The sequence below is a fragment of the Quercus robur genome, chromosome 4 (genome assembly GCF_932294415.1).
Source record: "Quercus robur chromosome 4, dhQueRobu3.1, whole genome shotgun sequence".
Taxonomy (NCBI): domain Eukaryota; kingdom Viridiplantae; phylum Streptophyta; class Magnoliopsida; order Fagales; family Fagaceae; genus Quercus; species Quercus robur.
This window is the reverse complement of record NC_065537.1, coordinates 12741254-12764301: the sequence shown is the minus strand read 5'-3', so window position 1 is coordinate 12764301 and position 23048 is coordinate 12741254. Positions and strand designations below refer to the sequence as shown.

The 23048-nt window shown below is 32.8% G+C and overlaps 2 protein-coding genes across 6 annotated transcripts; both read left to right on the top strand.

Moving 5' to 3' along the window:
* Positions 1 to 776: 776 nt before the first annotated feature.
* LOC126720599 (uncharacterized) lies at positions 777 to 13785 on the top strand. 5 transcript variants are annotated; one of them, XR_007653527.1, is made up of 5 exons: positions 777 to 1073; positions 1258 to 1307; positions 2977 to 3100; positions 12008 to 12361; positions 13462 to 13785. XR_007653527.1 is itself a non-coding variant. In XM_050423200.1 (3 exons), the coding sequence occupies exons 1-3, from the start codon at positions 10476 to 10478 to the stop codon at positions 13534 to 13536; spliced, it is 495 nt and encodes a 164-aa protein (XP_050279157.1). In that variant the 5' UTR covers positions 10445 to 10475; the 3' UTR covers positions 13537 to 13785. The 5 variants fall into 5 exon arrangements, 1 of the variants encoding a protein (XP_050279157.1); XR_007653530.1 differs by lacking the exon at positions 12008 to 12361; XR_007653529.1 differs by lacking the exons at positions 12008 to 12361; positions 13462 to 13785 and adding an exon at positions 3597 to 3716.
* A 2456-nt stretch (positions 13786 to 16241) lies between these two features.
* Positions 16242 to 21952, top strand: LOC126721400 (G-type lectin S-receptor-like serine/threonine-protein kinase At1g67520). Its single transcript, XM_050424438.1, has 3 exons — positions 16242 to 16740; positions 21389 to 21483; positions 21857 to 21952. The coding sequence occupies exons 1-3, from the start codon at positions 16242 to 16244 to the stop codon at positions 21950 to 21952; spliced, it is 690 nt and encodes a 229-aa protein (XP_050280395.1).
* The last annotated feature ends 1096 nt before the right edge of the window (positions 21953 to 23048 follow it).

Below are 23048 nucleotides of genomic sequence, written 5' to 3'. Positions count from 1 at the left end.
CTTCTTTTAGTTTAAGGGGTATTTTAGTCATTCCAAAGTAATATTAAATTATATTTTAATTTTTTGGTCCTCCTGTCGGAGGTTACATTTTTTTCTAGAATTATTACATCATATTTTAGTAATTTGTAGCGAGGAATTATATTTTATTAATTTGAAGTATTAAATTAAAATATATTAAATTAGTTTGAAGTATAAATTCAAATAAATTTTGTTTAGTTGAATTATGAAAATATATTTCTATTAATTAAAATATTATTTATTTATTAATATGTAGTGTTAAATTATATTTTATTAATTTGAAGTATTATATTAAATCTTATTAATTATTAAATTATACTCAAATAATTTGTAGTATTAAAATATATTTACATAATTGGAAGTATTAATTATATTGTTATTAATTAGTAAATTATATTTTATTGACAATTGTAGTATTAAGTTGCATTTTAGTAATTTGAAGTATTAAATTATATATTTGTTAATTTGTAGGATTAAATTAAAAAATTTTAATTATTAAATTATATTTTATTAATTTGAAGTATTAAATATTATTTTATTAAAAAAATTCGTAAAGAGCTATTAAGGCTGACATAATTTTCGCCAGAAAAAGTTATATTCCCGTCATAATAAACCTCAGCCTACTCTTTCTTTATTGCAGCAGCTTTAAAATTCTGAATGTTGTCACAATAGGTCAAAATGTTGTCACAATAAAAATTCCGAATTCCCTCTAAAACTCTTCAGTTCCCACCAAAACACATAGTAAAAATTTGGGTCTCTTTACTCTCTCACTCAAATCAAACCATCTTACTGCACATCCAAACACTCTCTACCTCATTCTCCCTCACTCTCGTCTCCGAACCCTTACCGTTCGGATTGCTAAGCCACCACCGTCCTCCCCGCCGCTGGTCCAACAGTCCTCCGACAACCTCATTCTCCCTCACTCCCTTCCTCACTCTCCCTCACACTCCATCGACCTTGCCTTCTGCCGCCGACACTACCACCGCCAACAACACAGCCACCGCGGCCATCCTCAGACTCCTTCCCTCCCTCATCACTGTCTTTTCATTCAGTTGGTATAGTTCCCATTTTGAAAGCATTTTTGTGATTTATTTTTCATTAAATTAATTTTCTTTTGTTTGTTTTTTAATCTGAAATTTCAAAGAGACATGGAAATAACGTTTGCGGGATTTTTTTTTTCCCCTCTATAAATTTGAATTGGTTTGGTTTTGATGAATAACCATTTTCTGGGTTTTGCAGATTTGAATCTCTCTTTCAGTGTTCGGTTTAAAATTTTGAACTTTGACAGTGTAAGTCATTCTTTCTTTCTAATGCCTCTTTCCAATTATTTGTTAATTTTCTCATCTGGGTATACTTTGTTATATACTAAATTTGATTCAATTGTTATTGGTCTTTCTAAGTAAATGTGGGAATTGGAATGTGTTTGAATCTGATTTCTCTGTGTCTGTGATAGTGATAGCGATAGAGGAATGATTGTTTTGATCCAAAGAGACATATGGTCATTAAATTTCTTCCAAATTACTTTAAGCTGAATGTTCTATGAGATATGAAAGGGTTCAAACATTTCAGTCCTTGAATTTGAAAGAGGCCATTTCATTTCTCCCATTCCTCTGGTTTGACATCTTTTCATCGATTTATTTGAAATACAAAGTCATAAAACATAAGTAATGATACATTGCAACTTTTTATTCAGTGAGATTTCATTCTAAGACCCACCCCACCTCCAAAAATCCATTTTATATCAAAGATTGAAGATAGTTCTATTTTCTTTCAAGAATATTCTGTAGTATTTTACTTCAATTGTATCAATGGCTGTGAATTGATTGGTACTGCAAAATAAATTGCATCGATGGTCATGAATTGATTTTTTGTGACAAATTTGATTGTTTTATAATTACATGCTCATTGTCACTGAATAAGCAGGTTCATTTAGATTTTCAATCTGAAAGTTGATTGTCTTTATGGTTTGTGGACCATTTCACTTATTCTTTTATACCATGTTCTGAATGTTTAATTCTTAATTTTTTGTCAAATGTGTTTGGTTCTTACTCTTATTGTAACTGAAGATCCAAACTCACCTCAAAATTCAAAGCAGTTCTCTTCTAAATAACTCTTTCAAAAACTTTAAAGTGATGTGAAAGCTCTACTATCAATTAACTTGTAACACATGCCCCACTTCTCATGTGCATGGAGTACATCTCACACCATTATGTAGGGATTTTATTTATTTATTATATATAACAAAGCTTGTGTGTGTATGTGAACAGTAATAATATAGTAGAGAGATGAAGAGAGATGCACGGCCTTATCAATTGTCATGGTGGCATTTATAGTTGATGGATACTGATGTAGGGTAGGGAAGCTGGCATATTAAGGCAGGATCAGTTGTCAAAGTGGAGTGGGGGGCAGTGCATAGTCATACATGAACTGAATCGGGTCCTGATCCAACTGAGAATTAAAAATGCACTTCTCTAGAGGGCTGGAGAACTGCTACTATGGTGCATTTGCACTAGTAAAATATTGTTTATAATTGTATATTTTATTTGCACTAGTAAAATCCAAATAAAATATACAGTCCTTTTCTTTATGTGATGGCATATTATTAAGCTTATCTATTCATACTAATTATGTTATGTTGCAAAAATTCTCTCCTTTTTCTCGCTTTATATCAACTTTCAAGTAAGGTGTCCTCAATTAAAAAATGGTTGTAGTCTAAATTTTCCCCGTGTATGAAAGTGGTGCAACCTCATCATAAGGATGTGGTGCCCTTCATTGTTGATTTCTCCCAGTCTTAATTTTTTTTTTCTTGCTCTACTGATTTTAGGAGAAAGGGAAAAAAGGGCTTATAAAAAAAAGGGGGGAAAAAGGACAAACTTATAGTATTTGTAATGCATTTTTCTTTATAAAAACTTAATTCATGTGCCGGTTGAATGGATATTTGCTTATATGACATTACAGGTGACTCAAAGAAGTTAGTTAAGGTGTTATTTGACAGATTGATGCTATCATTAGTCAACGTGGTGGTGAAGGACATACTGAGCATTAAGCAAGTAGGCGTTTGAAAACTGAGCTACTCATACAAGTGATGTTTGTTTCTTAGAGGTGCACGTCCTTATGTGTAACTGTGGAGTGTGGACACATTATTGATAGTGCACTTAACATAGTGGATATAATTTCATATTTTTCAATTCACTTAAGAAAGAAGTTCATATTCTTACTTATAATAATCATAATAATTTAGATTTCCTTTCTTTACAATGATGTGTAATCTAATTAGAATTTTTTTCTTACATATTATAACATGTAGAAATAATTCTTTATCAAATTTTTAAAAATGAATTTATAGAGTGTACGTGTGTCGCATGGGACATTGGCTAGTAATATTAATAATTAAAATTTTTTTTTCTCATTTAAATCCCAAATATGATTACTTCATTTCCTTTCAAACATTTAAACAAGAGGGAGTTAAATATTTACTTTTTTTTACTTTTTTTTTATATATGTTTCATTCTTCATAAACTTCCAATGGTTAAGAGTCTTGAGACTCCACTCATACACTAACTATCTTTTTGTCATAGAATGCTAAGCGCTATTAGTGCTGACTAAGGAGAGGGACTCAGTGCACCAAGAAAAAGTGTCCACAATGTGGGGGCATTGATTGGGTTTACCTAGTCCTCACTGAGGATCAATCAGGTTGACTTTAATTAAGGATAGCTTTTTAAAAAAAAAAAAAAATTGGGCGAATGAAATTTTTTTTATTTGTCTTTCAAACTTTGCCAATAAGAGTAGATATTCTAAGATATTTAGTAGCGTCATCGTAGACCTAAAATGAAGGCATTTTCTCATGGCAGTATTAGGATGATTTTTGAACTCCATGAATTAATTTTTATTAATTTATTAGTTTTTTAGAGACAAAAAGACATGCAATAAAGAGGAAATTTGATTGTACTTAAAAGTTTTACTCTTATCATTGACTTTGCAAAACTTCTGTTCATACTTTATACTATAATATAGCCAATAAAGCTTACGAACTCTTATTTCAATAGTGCATTATGATCTTGTTCAAGTGTCACATTGTCTGGGAAATATGGATGGTCCAAATTTGCCACTAAAATTTATGTGATTCCATTTTTTTAATAACAAATCTCTGAAAATTTTGTTAAGATTGGTTTTCTTTACTTTGTCATTTCATCAAACTTTTTGCTATAGATTTATATATCCAAAAATAAAGTAATAGTGATAATAATAAAAATCTGTTATTGACTAGTTTCTCCATATGATCATTTCTGCCCCTAAGTTCAACCTTTGTTTATTTATTTATTTTGGTGTGGTCAGGATTTGGCCAACTTTATGATAGAGACCTCAAATTCTAGTTTCAGCATTGTAAGATCGATGCAAAGGCCAATTTCATATTATAAAAAGTTGATCCATCATTCATAGTGTTTTTTGTTCATTATTGTACTTCTCTCTCTCTCTCTCTCTCTCTGAGAAAAGTATGCATAAACTTAAGTGACAAGGAATGTGATGCTCCCAGCCTCCCACGGCCTAATATGTTGTGCATATTAGAATAAATACAAAATACATTACTTGTTTTTACTAAAATAATGGTTAAACGATTAAATACATATTTTCTTAACATCTTAAATTATAGGGAGAATGCGTAATTTATTTGTTTTCCTACCAAGGTACTAGTTTTCATACCATAGATAAGTAATGTGTAATGGTCTCACATTACAAGTGGACAAAGTATAATTATCTCTAAAAAATTTTTAATAATAAATAATTGGGGAGGAGGAATTTGAAATCTAAACGTCTTCATTGGAAATACTAAAAAATGTATGTTAAGTTACAAGACTTTTGACATTGGATAAAATTTGACTCCAAACCCATATCAAGCTATCTTTTCCCACCTAGTACATGACAAATTATAAGACTATCTATATGTATTATTAAAAAAAAATCATATAACTCATTACAAAATTCATGTGACTAAACTTACACGTGGATAGTCTCTTCAATTACCACATAATAGCTTCAAAGCCAGTCTTTTCCTTTTAACAATTATCCCTTAAATTTTGAAAAAAAAAAAAATAGTTGACTGATTTTTTTTTCAACCTTTGCTTAAATGATTGTAATATTAATCTTAGTGAGATGGTAATAGAAGGAAAATATACCTAATCCAAGGAAAAGTGTCCCATTTAGAAAGGGAGGGGTGACAAAAAGAAATTGTCACCAAGATCTCCAACATGCATGTGATTAAATAAACAAGTGAGATAAACCGGATCTCAGCTCATCAATATTTAATACTTCAAATTAATAAAATATAATTTAATAATTAAAAAAATATAATTTAATCCTAAAAATTAACAAATATATAATTTAATACTTCAAATTATTAAAATTAAATTTAGTACTACAATTGTCAATAAAATATAATTTACTAATGAATAACAATATAATTAATACCCAACAATTATGTAAATATATTTTAATACTACAAATTAATTGAGTATAATTTAATAATTAATAAGATTGAATATAATACTTCAAATTAATAAAATATAATTTAACAGTACAAATTAATAAAATAAATTATATTAATTAATAAAAATAGTTTTTAATAATTCAATTTAACAAAATTTAATTTAATTTAATACTTCAAACTAATTTAATATATTTTAATTTAACACTTCAAATTAATAAAATATAATTCCTTACTAAATATTAGTAAAATATTATGTAATAGATAAAAAAAAAAAAAAATGTAAGATGAGACTCAAGGACCAACAATATTAAAATATAATTTAATATTTTAATTGGGTTGGGTATATAAAACTCATTTACTCAAACCCATTTAACTAATTGCTTCTAATCCAAACCCAACCCAACCCATTTATTATGGGTAAACCCCAACCCACCCAATTACCCAATTATCAAAATTACCAAAATGCCCCTAAATGACCAAAGTACTCTAAAATCTTCAAAAATAACCAAAATACCCCAAAACCTCAAAATTACCAAAATAACTATGAAACCTACAAAATGTCCAAAATACCGACGAAACTAAAAAAATGACCAAAATATCCCCAAAACCAAAAAAATGGCCAAAATACCTTCGAAACCGAAAAATTACCAAAATAATCACGAAATCTATAAAATGACCAAAATACCTTGGAACCCAAAAAATGACCAAAATACCCCTAAAACCTAAAAATGACCAAAATACCCCCCCAAAACCCATAAAATGGCCAAAATACCTCTGAATTATTTAAAAACAAAGTTTTGAATGGGTTTATATCTATAATTATTTATAGCTAAGAATTTATTTTCTCGTGCTCAACCTTTACCATTCCGATGGAAAGAATTATTGTAGTTCTTTCTTTTTATGGATCATATTGTTTGAGTTTTGTGTTTCGGTTTATTATCGTTTACTTCCTTTCTCTTTTGTAATTTTCTGTTACACCTTGTGATTACTTAAGTAAAGCTATTACTAATCAAAATGTCATTACTCTATAAATAAGCCTATTCATGAAGACTGGGAATCATCTTACATAGGAATACAAAATTTAACACATATAATGTGTGTACATTACTGCTGTGGTGGGTTGCTGTTTTGGAGCAAGCGGGTGGCTTGCATGGAGACAAAAGGTGGTGTATTTTATATTGGGAGTGTTGTTTGTTTTCTGTATGTTGACATCTTGTTGTTCAATTTGTTGTCAATTTCTCATATTTTGTCTAAGTAAATATACATATATATATTTATATATATATATGTACATATATAGACATATGTATATGTAACATTATGTTTTTTATAACTAACAAATTTGCGTTGTTTAGGTACTGCACACAAGAATGGGGAGGAAGCGGCGACTTGAGTTCGTTGAGCCTGGTGAGAGCTCCTCACATGTGGGGTTGAATGAAGTACCATCACGCGGACAAGCTCCTCTAGCTGATGATGATGATAGACGACATTCCCAGGGGAGTGATGACGAAACAGTACCACCGGGTTGGTGTATTTCTAAATTTGTACTCAATAGCACGACTATGAAATTCCATTCCTATTTTTTTTTTTTCATGTTTGTTTTTTTAATAATTATTTATATATCTGTTGTAAATCTGTTTTGCTTTTAATAAATAAAATCCAATTTAAGTAATTTGTAAGATAATCAGAAGTTTATAGGTTCACTATTAATGTGTTAATAAATATGTTTCTAGGATAATTATTATAAATTATAATTATATATAATACATATGTAAAATGTCAGTTCGTTCTTTTCGTTCTTTTTGTTACATTTTTGTACATGTGCTCCATATTTGTTCTAGGGACTTACCATAATATTCTCTGACCTAACAGTTTCCAAACTTAAAGTTGCATTAGAATATTGTGCCATAGAGAATGACATACATTAGCTAGGTTGTCTTCTGCCAAAAACTTGTAGATCCAACTGGCAGTGAATGAGTGAAATGAAGTTAAGGAAGTAATTCTTACAATTGTTGGTTTTTATAAGACTTTAAAGTTTCCATTTTGTCTGTACATTTTGTTTGCCAAAGGGATCTTTGGAATTTTTTTAATTTAATTTTTTTCTTGTTCAACAATTACTTCTTTTGACTTTACCACTTGGTCATGATTATTTCCTAAACTATTTAAATGGCAAAACATTCTCACTGCAAATAATTTTCAAGTTTAAATTTGGATTCTTTTACATGCTTTGGAGGCTTTGAAGGAAATAATAAAAGGCTATTACTTTTAGCACTCAAAGTAGATGATAAAAGGAAAATCTCAATATAAATTGGTACAATTGGCATAAGTAACATTCCCTTTGTGTATGAACTTCATAATCTATATTGGTACAATTGTACAAATATATTCATATTCTACAAGCAATTATAGTCCCAATTATTATTTTTGGCCTATTATTTCTCAGAATCAGGTCCACATGTGATCTTAAGCTCAACCAATGAGTGGAAAAACATTTTTTTCCTTTGACTTTTTATGCCACATAATTTATTACCCGTTAGCTTCATCATTAGGGGTGTTTGTTAGTATCTCATTGTTTTAAAGTTTAAATTCACACTCTTTGGTTATTCCAATTTTATTAATATTTTCATTAAATATCCTTATACTAATAAGGATACAAACTAAATTGACTTATATGTTTTTTGGAATATCCAAGTATCCAAATGGCTAGTTTCTTGGCATTTTATTCTTTCATGTTTCATTGTAATTTGATGCAACTTGGTGTTTTAATAGATACTCAGGATGTACCCGTTGCTGGAGCGATCGTTGTGCCCAATAAACGTGGGCCTAATCGATTTGATGATATATGGAATATGCCACCGGGCAAAAAATTGTTCTTGAAAATAAATAAAGCAGGCCAGCCGGTCGGGAAGAATGCTGGATCTTTTTCTAGGTGGCTAGGAACAGTGGCAAGAAAGCCTGATATGTGCCCAATCAATTACCGCTCATGGCCAAAAATGCCACTACAATACAAGAATCGGTGATGGGAAGCCATTTAGGTATAAGGTGGTAGAAATGACCATGAATTTCCTTTAAACATACATCAATTGCTTGAATAGTCATGGTTGTTGCACCCGGTTTTTGTTTGATGTTTGGTGTGGATAGGTCCCCCTAATTGTTACAAAAGTTACTGGAAATTTTGTTACAAAAAGTACTACTGTAGATGGTCTTGTATCACTTCCACAATTAACTGTGAATGTGCTTATTTGATGCTAGTTTCAATTTTTTTTCTTCTTAGTTTTAGATAAATTTATATGATGGAAAGTTATTAGTTGCACTGGTTAATGAGAAACATTTAACTGAGCATTCTTTAGGGACCATTTGTATAGTGATCGCATGTTGATATTCTTTAGGATTCTTTGTAAAATAAACCCACTAATTATATCTATGGATACAACTATTTTCTTTCTTTCGTGTTTAGTATTTGGTTGTCTTCAAAAGTTCCTTGACAAAAATTTTCCCAAGGGGGGAAAAGGACCCCAAGAAAAAAAAAAAAGAAAAGAAAAAAAAGATTACCTTCATGGACTTGAAATGGTGAAATCTTGTGCAAATTAATTAGCTTACACCCCCCAATAATGTTGTATTGAAATGGAGGCAGCTAGTGGCGTGAAAGTGTCATCCCTATTACATGCGTTACTCTAAGGTGTATTTTGGTTGAAGAGGGAATTAATTGAGAAAAGCAGAAATTATTGTGAAGATAGAGGCACAATTTGATGGTTAATAGCAGTGGGAAATAGGTAAGCAAATTCCTTTGTTGGCATAGGCATAAGAGCTTGCATATCTTAATTTCCATGGTAGGACTTTATTTAAAGTTTGAAGTTAATTGTCTTTAATTTGGAAACCTCTATTTCTTCATTTGGCTAGTAAGGACTGTTGATAACCTGTTTTTGTTGAGTTTGCAAGTTGTTTAATGTAGGAGACATGTCCTAACTAAGGAGATTTTGTCAAGCCGTAGAAATGATCTTTGTTAATGTATCTTCAAGTTACAAATGTCATTACTTGTGGAAAAATTGTTTGACTTATGGCTTGATAATGGTGTATTGGATCTTTGATAGAACCAAAGTACGAAGTCTATTTGTATATATGTATTTGTAGATATGTGCTTCATTTGGGCTTACTGAGGATTTGAAATGTCTTATAATATTTTCTTTTGCAAAGTACAAGAATAGGTTCTATCTCTCTTTCAAAAGTACACCATTTTGGTATCAAATTCTCTCTCTTTCAAATTCTTCACTCTTTATTACTTGTTTAAAGCTTTATGTCAGTTTGCTATTATGTTAAAAATGTGACATTTTAAAGTTAATTCAACTTTACACATGATAGGCACGATGGGTAATTCCTACAAACCGCATCCCACTTGCCAAGCAAAGGAAATGGGCACTCTCACGGGTTGGGAAGTTGTGGAGGGGCCATAAATCAGAGTTGAAGGAGCAGTATTGCAACCTGAGCACAACTAAGGAAGATTTACTTTAGCTATCACCGCCGGAGGTTGATGACACTCAATTTCATGGCTTGGTAGAGTATTGGTTCTTTGACGATTTTAAGGTACTAATAGTTACAGTAGTATAGATGTTTTGCCTTTATAGGTTCCATGTTCAAGAGTATTATATATTACCTTGTTATTGTAATTGGTAGTAACTTTTTTGAAATGTTTGTAGGAGCTGTCGAAAGATAACAAAGTGCGGCGTGGGAAGCAAAAAGAGCTGCATACACTAGGATCTAGAAGCATGGCCCAAACGGCGGATAGCATTGTAAGAACAATATTATATATATATTAATAACATGCTTAAAATAACAAAGCTTATATTATTTCGCATTCTAAAGTAGTAATAAATGTGATTTGACAACATCGAATCGACACCCTTGCTTTAATATGCCGAATGTATTGACCATGTTGTAGGAAGAAAAGAAAGGCAGACAACTAGAGAGGAGTGAGATGTATGAAGTGACGTATTCTCACCGTGATGGTACTGCTGTGAATGCCACTGCGGAAGCAAACATTGTAAGTTTGTAACAAATTATATTAGTAATTTAAATGTATTGTATTTTGAGTTGAAAAGAAGTTCTTTGATTAACGTCACATGGTAGGGACTTTAATTAAAGGGGAGATTGGTTTCTCATTGCCAAACCTTGTCCTTGATTAGGTTGTTGGCATTATTAGATTAGATTAGATTAGGGTCGTCCAATGTTAGGAAACATTTGTTTATAACATTATTATTTTTATTTATTAAAAGATTGTTAGATATTGAGGATTTTACTCAAATGCTCTTCATTTCATTTATAAGTATAATTTACATTTTTTTTTAATAAAAGGACAAGCAAGGGTAACTTTATATCTTCAATGCCAGTATTTGGAAGCTAGTGTCTAATGGTTTTAAAGGCCTTTATATTGGTTTCTAGGTTTTAAAATAGTTTTTAAGTTGTTTTTAATTTTACAAGTTATTGTTGATTTTGTAAGGAGGGGCAGGTTTATAATTTACTACAACTACTGCTAGAAAGGAAGTATTGGTAGTTGAGTAAAGTCTAATATTTCTAAGAGATTCTAATTTTCATGTCTTTATTTATTTGAGTCAAGTTAGTCTTTATTTGGGTTTTATTAGGTCTTTGGTTCACAACTTTAGTTTATGAGTTATAATGCTACCTGTATAAGAAAGAGTCATCAGTCAATACACTCAAATAACTCAATATACAAAATCTAAAGCCGTCCTCACCATGACTAACCCCAAGGTCATAACTTTTCCTATCCTAAAGTCCACCAAAAACATAGGTAGGCTGATGTCTAAACTTTTCCTATGTTTTCCATTTATATGTTTTTTGAAATTCCATAGAGCATGCTAAAGGCTGCAGTCATCACCATCAAAATATATCTTGAGCGTATGGAGAAGAATATTCTTTGGGGATGATAGGCTGCTTCTTAAAGGTATAGTGGCTTTAGTGATATGAATTAAGTTCTGTTGGCCATTCACAAGCAAGATTTTCCAACTAGATGGTAAGAGGCCAACCAAAAAAAAAAAAAAAATTTCACCTGAAAATTAATAGATACGTCCCTGCTGGTAAGTATTGTACATGAGTTACTCAGGACAAACTTGGGGAGCATCTTTTCTTGAAAATCAGACTTGTTTGAATTTCCCCTTCCCCTTCTCTTGGGTTGGGTTTATACAACTGTTTGTTAAATGTGTTTGTATATGATCTAGGAAACTTTTTGGTTCAAAACATTGTAGTTCTTCACATGTTGGTTCTTAATTTCTGATATGCTTAGATATTTGATGGAAACTCTTAAGGACACAATATATATGGTTTGGGTTTTAAGTACGCATGGTATAACTCTAACCCAACTTTTTTTTTTTCTTTTATAATAACTCCAACCCAACCTTTATATATATATATATATAAGCATATTACTCATGTTGGCATGTGTATTATTGTCCTCGTTGCTAATATGTTGTTTTGTTTATTTGTGATTACCAGGCGAAGATGAAACAGCTTATGACAGACGGGTCACAGTTGCAGGGAAACGACATCGAGGCTGGCATACTTTGGCAGCCTAACGATGCATTTGGACAGGTCGTTGGTGCAGAGAGAGGTGGCCGTGTCAGAGGGTTAGGCTTTGGTCCAACCCCCTCTGGCAATCGTGCGAGGTCAATGGATGACAGTACGCCACCTCCAACATCTATTGCAACTGACCAAAGGGTTATAGAGTTGTCTACTCAATTAGAAGTAATGAAGGAGAAATGCATTCGTTATGATGTCCTTGAAGCTCAAGTTCAGTTAATGCGGAGGATGTTGACCCGACTGTACCCATCGTTTACCAGTATGTCTATGGTAAGCAGTTTGAATACAAAGTACGTGCATTTTTGTTCATGTTTGTATGTTGATTGGTGAGTTGTCATGAAGTTTCTGTGATGCAAAATAATCAGATGAATTTTGTTTGGAAATGGTTTATGGATAATTTATGAAGTTAATAGGTTATTGGATAGTATATGGTGCTTTTTTGTGTGTGTCTAAGTGTGTAGGTGATTGATGAGTTTTGATATGATGAATTTTGCTGTGAAATGGGTTAATTGGTGGCCATGTCTTAGTAGTTTTTTGGAATCTGATTAAATTATTTTCTGTAAATCTTTTTGCAAAATCAAGGCTTTGAAAATCACATGCCTGTATCTAATACTACACTATGTTATAAAAATATTCTGAAGTTCTAAATATATGGCAAGAAGTGCAGCAAGTGCTTATGGGCTTGAGAACTAATAGGAGTGAATGCTTGAAAGAAGGATACCTATAATCAATGCTAACATTCATGGGGTACCCCCATAATATGTGCATGAACTGGCTTCTCAAAAAAAAAAAGTAGTTTGCAGGAATTGTATTGGATTATCACTTGCATTTGCTTATATTATATTGGTGACTAGATGTCTAATTTGTGAAAGACTAGGCTTGTGTTTGTTCTTTGATTTTTGGTTGGGTATTTAGGACATGATTGCAGCTTCAATTACCATGTGATAGCCGTTACATTGCTGCCCTGCCTCTCCAAGCAGAGGAACTTTGCTGTAGAATGCTTATCAGCATTCATGGTTAATGTATCCCCTCAACTCCCAACTACCACCTTCTGAACTCTTTCATTAATGTATATCCTAATCTTTATATCTACCAGTTTAGGGTTCATTGTAACAAATAAAATACATAGAAATATCAAGTAGAAATGTAACCTCTAAAGCTTTACACAATATGTGTAAGTAATCACTTATTGAGTTTTTTGCATAACTTGCTTACTAATCACTTTTTGAGAAATTTATTGAGACTAATGCCCAATTGATATGCTTAACTGAAATCAGTCATTTTAAGTGTGTTTAAATTGCTAATGTGGCACTTGGTAGTAATACTAGTTGTTTAGTACACTAATCTATTGTGTGTTTCTTAATTCGTAGGATGGTGATAGTGATTTTGCAGTGGATATCCAGTCTCCTGGTGCTCAGCGCTTATCATCTAATGATACGCAGTAGGTGATACTTTGGGCACCTATTTTGGAGTAGGAGATACGTAGTAGAATGTATTCTTTTGTGCAGGACATTCTATATAGTTAGAATGTATTATTTTGTGTAGGACATTCTATATATAGTTAGAATGTATTATTTTGTGTAAGACATTCTATATAGTTGTCAAGAATGTATTATTTTGTGTATAAAATTTTAGACATATGGGATGTAATTATTGATATGGTTTAATTAAATATATTTAGTTTTTTGGTTTAATATATATGGTATTTACTATTGGAAAATATGAATTGTAGTTCATTACAGTTGCTATAAAATAGGTATTGGAAAATATGTATTTTAAGTACATTATAGGTGCTAAAAAAAAAAAAAAAAAAAAGACCTATTCCAGCGTTTTTGAAAGCGCTGGCATAGGTCCTTTTAAATTTCGCTGATTCACGGCCTATACCAGCGCTTTTGTGCACGCTGGAATAGGTACAACCTATGCCAGCGCTTTCAAAAGCGCTGGTACAGGCCTTTTAAATTGTATTGATTCAAGACCTATACCAGCGCTTTTGAGAGCGCTGGAATAGGTTCTCCCTATGCCAGCGCTTTCAAAAGCGCTGGTATAGGTCTTTTAAATTGCATCGATTCAAGACCTATACCAGCGCTTTTTAAAGCGCTGGCATAGGTGGTACCTATTCCAGCGCTTTTGAAAGCGCTGGTATAGGTCTTGAATCGATGCAATTTAAAAGACCTATACCAGCGCTTTTGAAAGCGCTGGTATAGGGTGTATGGCTTTCCCAGCGCTTTTCAGGCCGGCGACCCTATACCCACATTCACTGCTCAGCGGTTTGAAGCGCCGGGAAAAAAAACGCCGGGATAGGTATTTTGACCCTATCCCAGCGCTTTCTAGGGCTATCCCAGCGTTTTTGAAAACGCTGGGATAGCCCTGTTTTTTTGTAGTGATAGTAATTTTAATGTGTTTATAATACGTAATATTGGAAAAGTAAGTCGTACGCCTACCTAGCACAAATTTAAACAATCTTATCCTATCAAAGAGTTTGAAGTACCACATAGCATCTGATGAATCAAAATTCTTTCACTTTATACTATTGCATCTTGATTACTTTTTTTCCTGTTGTACTACATTTTTTTTTTTTTAATTTATGAAAGAAAGAAGAACCATGCACCTTTGGCTCTTGTATATAATTCAACTTTATAGCGGGTATATTCAGCAAAAACAAAAAAAAAAAAAAAAAAAACTTTACAACGGGTTCTTTTAAAGTAAATAAAGCAGCAAGCCACTCGTTTTGTTTTTTATTTTTATTTTTTTGAGAAAACAGTAAACCACTTGTTAATGACCAACATTGATATGTTTTTAAAGATGCCGGGTGTGTGAGTTTGTGTGTGTGTGTTTATCACTAGATCCGCGCAACTAACTGTTGCATGCAATTTTGGTTATGGCTAGGGCTGTAAATGACTTGAGTTTTGCCGAGTAGTGCATGTTCAAGCTTGGCTCATCGGTAAAATTAAAAAGTTTAAGCTTGGCTTGAGCTTGAGAAAAAGCCAAAAAACTTGAACTTGGCTTGCCTTGGCTTGATTCATTAGTCAAGCTAAGCTCGAACTTAATATCAAGCTCAAGCTCAAACTTGAGCTCAAATCAAGATTTTGAGCTTGAGATCTAACAAAATTATCTTATCAAATACTTAAATCTCCCAAAATCAAGTAAACAAAAATAAGAAAATAGCATACTCATTTTATCATGCTTCTAGTCCGACCTATAATTAGCCATTTTTCATATTGCAACTTGACAAAATTAAATTCATCGATTCATCCTTTATTGTCTATAGCTTCATCAATTGTTTAAAACATAATTTTTACATCCACATTAGATGATAAAGAACTAAAAAAAGACTTGTTTATAACTATTGTGAATGAGAAAGGATTAACATGTTTTATAACTTTACATTAGATAATAGATAAGAAAAGATCATATGTGGTCCACTAATAAATTTTTTTAAAAAGGTAACTAAAGTCTAAAGTGGTGCTTGATCAATTTAGAGGGAAGTGAAAAATTAAGGTAAAGGATAGTGGTCCAATATGAGACATTTTATTATTAAAATATGTGTAATGAGTTAGAATACACATGTCAAGCCTATAAATGAGTTTATATTTGACTTGTTTTGTATCGAGTCTTATAACTAGCAAGCTTGTTCATGAATAAATAGTTTTGCTTGGACTCGGCTTGTTTATTAAACAAGTCTAAAATTAAGGGTTAAGCTTGGTTTATTTATAAACAAACAAACATGAACGAGCTTTTTATCGAGTCAAACTCGAGTTATTTATGAATGACTTGATTTATTTACAACCCTAGTTATGGCGTGTTAGTGTAATAATAATAAAAAAAAACGGTGTCAATTTTTTAATAACCAGTGACAAGTTTCCTTTTGCCCTCCAAAAAGTACATGAAATTTTCTATGAAAATTCTGCGCCTTCTAGGCATTTTGTTTTTTTTTTGTCTCACCTTTAACTAAGTAAATTAGCAGAAAATAAACTTAGTCAAAGATGCCAAATACAAGTCTTTTGTTTAGCAAAAAAAAAGTCTTTTGTTTGGCAGATCGCCTAATAAATCTGACCTTTACAGCTACATTTTTCCATTTCATCCATTCCTAGCCATGCATGGCTATATATATATATATATAGCCAACAAGTGAAAAATTCAAGTCTCAGTCATGGCTACCAACAATCACCTTCTCAAGTATCTTTCCCTGCTCTTTTTGTCATTCTTGTGGATTCCATGCACCACAGGACGTGATAGTCTCAAACCTGGAGACACTCTCAATTCCTCAAATTCCCTAGTTTCTCTGAAAAGCAGGTTCGCTTTGTTGTTCATCCCACAAAACAAAATTGCTAACGAGAGCTACTTATTAGGAGTATCAGACAGTACTTCTAAGTTTACTGTTTGGTACTCCAATCCAGACTTTCCTATTGCCAAGGATTCGGACTTTCTCACCTTGGACATGTCAGGAACATTGAAAATTATGCGCAAAGGTGGGGATTTTTTAGTGTTATATTCTTCTCTAAAACCTACCAATAATACTGTCGCTACTCTGTTGGACTCCGGAAATTTTGTCTTGAAAGAATTGTACTCCAATGGAACTACAAAGTGCGTGTTATGGCAAAGTTTTGATTATCCTATGAACAAAACGGTTCAAAAATGGTCAAAAAGAGGTAATTTAGCTAGTTTCTTTATTTTTTGTTGTGTCCTGCGTTCTTGTGAAACATTTTAAAACTTTGAACTAAATTGATGCGACTAAAATTCTATGGTTGAAATTAAAATCTAACACAATTTATGATTCTTACAAAACAAAATTATACTTTTCATGGTTTGAAACTGTATTTTAATTCTTCTCGTTTTCTTTGCAAACGGACAAAGTTTGTTTACAAAATTGATTGTAGCTTTAGGTTACGACCTTACTCAATAAAATAAATATTATTACATATTTTGAAAATCTAACCGTTGAATTGCATGTTCTTTACACTCTTAATACATGTTGGTTTTTAGACCCCCTTAAACAATTGATTAAACCTAGGTAATTAGCCAAGTTATTACTTAGTCCAATTAAACAAGTCTAGGTTATCACAATATAAAAGATCAAATCATGCAAAGCAACAGAAAATAAATAACACACGATATGATCACCCAGGAAACCAAACCGGTAAAAACCTGGGGAGGATTTGACCTAGCTATCCTCAAGGTAAACTTGAATCCACTATCAGAAAGAATCGAAGTTCATACAAAAGGACTTACAAGCACCTCCGCTCGACTTCCTAATGCTACCAACCAGTAGAACTTACTGACACGACCACGTGCAAGCTCCGAATCCACGGACTCCTTCTTTCTTTGGATTCCCACCAGCTACAAGCACCCCCGCTTGTGTATTCTTTAAGCTTTAATGGCAGCAACTGTTTTGATCATCAAGGTTTAGAGAATATCTCCTCCTTGAAAACCCTAAGTTTGTGTAAAGGAAAGCTCCTCTAGATCTCACAAGAGATTTACACAAATCGCAATATAAGTAACACTAAAACGTGGCTAGGGTTTGCCTTTTATACTTAGGACAATAAGAAACTCTAAAAACGTTTTAAAACAACTAGGGCTGAGTTGGACGAATCTGCAGAAAAGAAATCTGCCCGACGTTCGATCGGTCGAGCCTAAGCTTCGATCGATCGAGCCAGGCCGAAAGCCACACTGTTTTCTGCTTTACACTCGATTCCAACTTTACATTGACTTACATCTTTGAGCTAGCTTTAAACACTTCTAAACACATTGTTTTGATCATGGTTTGCCAACAATACAAATTAGAGTTCTAAATACATAAAGTCCTACACTTTAGAACCTAACAATACATATGTTAAATTTTTTGTCAATTAGATATTATTTACTATATGATCTATAAACTTATATTTTATGCACAATTTTAAATTGCAATAACTTGCAATTTAAACAATTTATTGATGATATAGTTATTGATCTTTAATTTTCTAGAAATTTTGCAAGCATGAAGGATATAAGAAAAAGATGTAACTCAACGGTAGATTTGTCAAAATTCACTTCTAATAAAAAGATATTGAGTATGGATGTAGCCTTAGGTTACAACTAATTTTATAGTTAAACTTTATCATTTGCAAAACATCACTTTCATAAATTTCAATGTTTTAGACTCGCCGATAACATAGTTTATAGGCTTCTTCGTTTTAATGCAAAAAAATCTTCTACTTTACTAATATGACACAGATGATGAGCATTATATGAGGATGCAGAATGTGTTCTACCAAATTAAACATCAAATCGAGTAGTATGATTTCGTTGTGGACAGATCATAATCGACAGCAGACATAATTTTATTTTATTCACCTTTTTCCGCTAATAGTCATATCTTCGCCTTTCTTGCGTGAAAATATGAACTTTGATAAGGCAAAGTATTTTTCTGAAAAAAAAAGAAAAAAAAGAGGAAGAGTTTTCGTGGGTCTAGTTAAAGGCATTTACAAGTCTTTAGTAGGGTAGAAAAGAAGGGAAAATGGAATCTAGTGACCTCCCTTTATATTATATTGACTCTCTAAGAGAGGCAACAGCTCGGCTACTCGGGGATTTGTAGTTCACCACGCAAACCAGCCATATAAAAGACTATTAAATAATAAGAATCCAAATCAAGTTCAAAATTCCTTCTATGAAAGTTTAATTTTGTGCCAAGGGTTCATATTTACTTTTTTAATGGGTTGAAAGAAATTCCATTAATTTTATTTTTATTTTCCAAAATTATTTCTATGTAACTGAGTTAACATTTCTTGGCTAATGGCTATTCATTATTAGGTTATGGTGATAATTTGTAGTTGGTGTACCATATCTATATGAACAAAGTTTAGTTACAAAATTAGTTTAGTATTAAGCTAAAATATTAGTTGTAACTTAATATCTTTTTATTGGAGAAGAATTTTGACAAATCCACCATTAAATGACATCTTCTTCTTATATTCTTATGCTTGCAAAATTTTTAAAAAATTAAAGATCAATAGTTATATCATCAATAAATTTTTTAAATTGCAAGTTTTTATAGTTTAAAATTATGCATAGAATATAAACTTATAAATCATATAATAAATAATATCCGATTGACACAAAATTAACATGCGTATTAAGAATATAAAAAACATGAAATTCAACGGTTAGATTTTCAAAATATGTAATAATATTTATTTTATTGAGTAAGATTATAGTCTTAAGCTATCACCAATTTTGTAGCTGAACTTTGTTATATTTTTATTAGCATATACCCCAATTTAGTTGGTAGCATGTAGGGTTTTAGTTTAATTCATAATTGGTGGATGTTCACTATAAATACTAAATTTAGGCTTTGTATTTATTCTTCACGTTAGTTCCCAAACATCTGAACTAATTTTGTAGTTCATATACAATTATAATATATATATTAATTTCCAGCTGTACGTGCTCCCTTATTCTATGCTTCATGCATGAAACATGCACGACAACACGTACATATATAAGTGACAAATGAAAAGTTTAGTTGTCATGGCTACCAAAATACATCTATTTTTCCTCTCTTTATCTTTTTCTTGTCGACTAATGCCGCAGAAAGGGATAGTATCAATCAAGGCAACACGCTCAGTTCCTTAATAAGGGTTCGCTTTGCGGTATTCCACTAAGCAAAGTTAGCAATGATAGCAACTTATAATAATGAGGATCTGACTGGGATTTCAGTAACAAGACAAAATCTTCCCTTGCCTGTAAAACGTGAGCTTAGATAAAGCAAAGTGGATTAATTAAATATTGCCACCGACTTTAAAAGACAATTACTAGTCTCACACAGGGTAGAAAAGGAAAGATCCGAATATTATGGCCATAGCTTTCTTAAATCAAAACAAAGAGCAATGGATTGGAGACACTCTGATGGAGACTAGGACATTGTTAACGTGAATTAGGTTGTGTGGGCTTTAGATCGACCTTGGTTACTTGTATAACACACATACTTGTATTGTACACTTTACCTCTTATATAAAGACACTCATGTATATTCTATTATTTATGAAATACAATACACTCATTTAGTATTTTTAACATAGTATCAGAGCCATTACTCTAACTTGTGTTCTGCGGTTTTGTCTTTGTTGGTAATTTCTGCTACCTCAACTTCTCCGGTTAGTAAGCCTCTTCAGTGTCTCTCTTGATTGAATCTCCACTGCCAGAAGCTCAATCTTTGTCGCCAAGACCACTGCCTTCGTTGGATCTATCATTTTTGACCTTTAACGAAGACACAAATCATATCAGCGTGTAGCTTGCCAAACAATCTACTCAACACTGCCAGACATGTCACCAATCGACAATCCACGCACCCTCACGCATTGACCAAAGTTTCAGTGAGTTCAGCCATGCACTTCAAGCGCTGCCGTATGCCACCACGCGCCTTCACGCGCTTTACTTGCCTGGATCACACCTGATGACATCATTGCTAATGTCATTCTGCCACGTAGCCCTAGTTGCGTCATCTCTGCCACGTCACACTGATGTCATCAGCTCGCGTCATCGTTGACGTTATCTCCAGCTTGACTTTGACTTCAAGAAGTTGACTATTTCTAGCGTTGACTTTGACTTTGGTACAGTTGACCGTTGACTTTCTACTAGAGTTGACTTTTTATAGTCCAGGTGTTCCTTACCCAGTTTTTCACGTAAATTTCATTTTTGCAGTACTTTTTTGCATAATTTACTTCAAAATGAAGAATAAGGACATGTCTTCTTCTTATTGCAACAATCGTCGCTACCAATTCATAAAACGTTTTTGCAATTTTTGCAAACGTTTTGGCCATATTATTGAGACTTGCTATCATCGCAACAAATCAGCTGTTTCCATTTTTGTTGCTACTGTTTCTAACACTGAGAGCATCTATCCAATGGCTCCCATCTCCGCAAAGTCCACGTCTTCTGGATCCACTATCATCATTTCCACAGTTGACCTTCAAAATATCATCGCCAATGTCGGTTGGTAATGCATCTTATTCCTCTTCTCTCACAGTTTTATCTGGTATGTCTCCTTCCTCTTGGATTATGGATTCTACTTGTTGCAATCACATGACACCTCACTTATCTTTATTTTCTAAACTTAAACCTGCACCACACCCTCTTAATATTCGCACAGCAACTGGTTCCACAATGTTTGATCATAATATAGGTACTGTTTCGACCTCCAACCTCTCGGTTCTTGGGGTCTTTAATGTTCCTATCCTTTCTTACAATTTATTCTAAAGGGACAATTAGCGAAGTTGGATTATCGTATTACCTTTGATTATTCTGGGTGTATTGTGCAAGATTCGAGGACGGGACAAGAGCTTGGGATCGGTCCCAGAGTTGGGCGTATGTTTCCTGTGGACAACCTTCATCTTCCACCTGTTGCTCCTATTTCTGTTGTTGCAACAATTGCATTTTCTTCTATTCCTTCCCTTGCACTTTGGCATGTTGGACTTGGTCATGCATCTTCCTCTTAGGTACAACAATTGGCTTCTAGAGGTTTGTTAGGTTTAGTGTCTACAGAAAATTTTGATTGTGTTTCATGTCAGTTAGGAAAACAACCAGCTTTGCCTTTCAATACTAGATTAAACAGACATATCTACTTCACCTGATTCTGAAACCCATGAAGAGAAAGGACCTTCCTCCAGGATTAAATTGAATCATCCTCCTAAAGTTATTGTGGGAAACATGAATGAACTTACACTAAGGAAGCGTATTGTTGATAAATGCGTTGCTAACTTTGTGTCTTATTCTTGTTACTTGTCACAGGTTGAACCCACTAAAGTTGAGGAAGCTCTTCAGGATGAAAGCTGGGTTGAAGCTATGCATGATGAACTGCTTCAGTTCCAGAGGAATGATGTCTAGACTTTAGTACCTAGATCGGAGGGTGAGTACATCATTGGCACAAAGTGGATATTCCGCAATAAGATTGATGAGGAGGGTAATGTGATCCGCAACAAGATTTATCTTATAGTTCAAGGATATTCTCAGATGGAAGGAGTAGACTATGATGAGACATTTGCCCCAGTAGCCCGCATGGAGTCCATCAGAATTCTCCTAGCCCTAGCATGTCACTTGAAGTTCAAGCTATATCAAATAGACGTAAAGACTGCTTTCTTGAATGGGTTCCTTAAAGAAGATGTATATGTGGCTCAACCAAAAGGATTCATTGTTCCACACTTTTCAGATCGTGTGTTGTACCTCAAGAAGGCACTTTATGGTTTAAAGCAAGCCCCTAGAGCTTGGTATGATCAGTTCACACAATATTTGGTGTCACATGGGTTAACAAGAGGAAATGCTGATTAAACTCTTTTCATTAAAAGGGAAGATGGTGAGTTGATAGTTGCTAAAGTCTATGTTGATGATATCATCTTTAGGTCGACTAAGGATGAACTTGCTCATAGTTTCTCAAAACTCATGCAAGGCGGGTTCGATTTGAGCATGATTGGAGAGCTAACTCACTTCCTTGGCTTGCAAATTTGTCAACAAGATTCAGGTATATTCCTATCTCAATCTAAATATGTAAGAAATCTTGTGAAAAATTTTGGGTTGAAATCTACTAGTTCTGTTAGAACCCCTATGAGCCCAAATGTTAAACTCACTGTTGACTTGTTCGGTAAAAGTGAAGATTCATCTCTTTATGGAAGCATGATAGATAGTCTTCTTTACCTTACTGCTAGTAGACTTAACATTAGTTACAGTGTGGGAGTGTGTGCTAGATATCAGGCTAATCTCAAAGAGTATTATATGATTGCTTTGAAAAGTATCATAAAGTATGTCAAAATCACTGTCTACTTTGGTGTGTGGTACAACAAGGACACAAATGATGTCTTAGCTGGGTATTTTGACGCTAATTGGGCTGGGAATGCTGATGATAGAAAGAGTACATTGAGGGGTTGTTTCTATGTGGGTAATAATCTTGTCTCCTAGATGAGCAAAAAGCAAAATTTCATCTCATTAT

Excerpts from the sequence above, each read along its gene's own strand:
- LOC126720599 (XM_050423200.1), top strand. The coding sequence starts at position 10,476 with ATGTATGAAGTGACGTATTCTCACCGTGATGGTACTGCTGTGAATGCC. Across the intron at positions 10,542-12,007 it reads CCACTGCGGAAGCAAACATT|GCGAAGATGAAACAGCTTAT; the intron begins GTAAGTTTGTAA and ends TGTGATTACCAG. Across the intron at positions 12,362-13,461 it reads CGTTTACCAGTATGTCTATG|GATGGTGATAGTGATTTTGC; the intron begins GTAAGCAGTTTG and ends CTTAATTCGTAG.
- LOC126721400 (XM_050424438.1), top strand. The coding sequence starts at position 16,242 with ATGGCTACCAACAATCACCTTCTCAAGTATCTTTCCCTGCTCTTTTTG. Across the intron at positions 16,741-21,388 it reads TCAAAAATGGTCAAAAAGAG|ATTCGAGGACGGGACAAGAG; the intron begins GTAATTTAGCTA and ends GTATTGTGCAAG. Across the intron at positions 21,484-21,856 it reads CACCTGTTGCTCCTATTTCT|GTTGAACCCACTAAAGTTGA; the intron begins GTTGTTGCAACA and ends TACTTGTCACAG.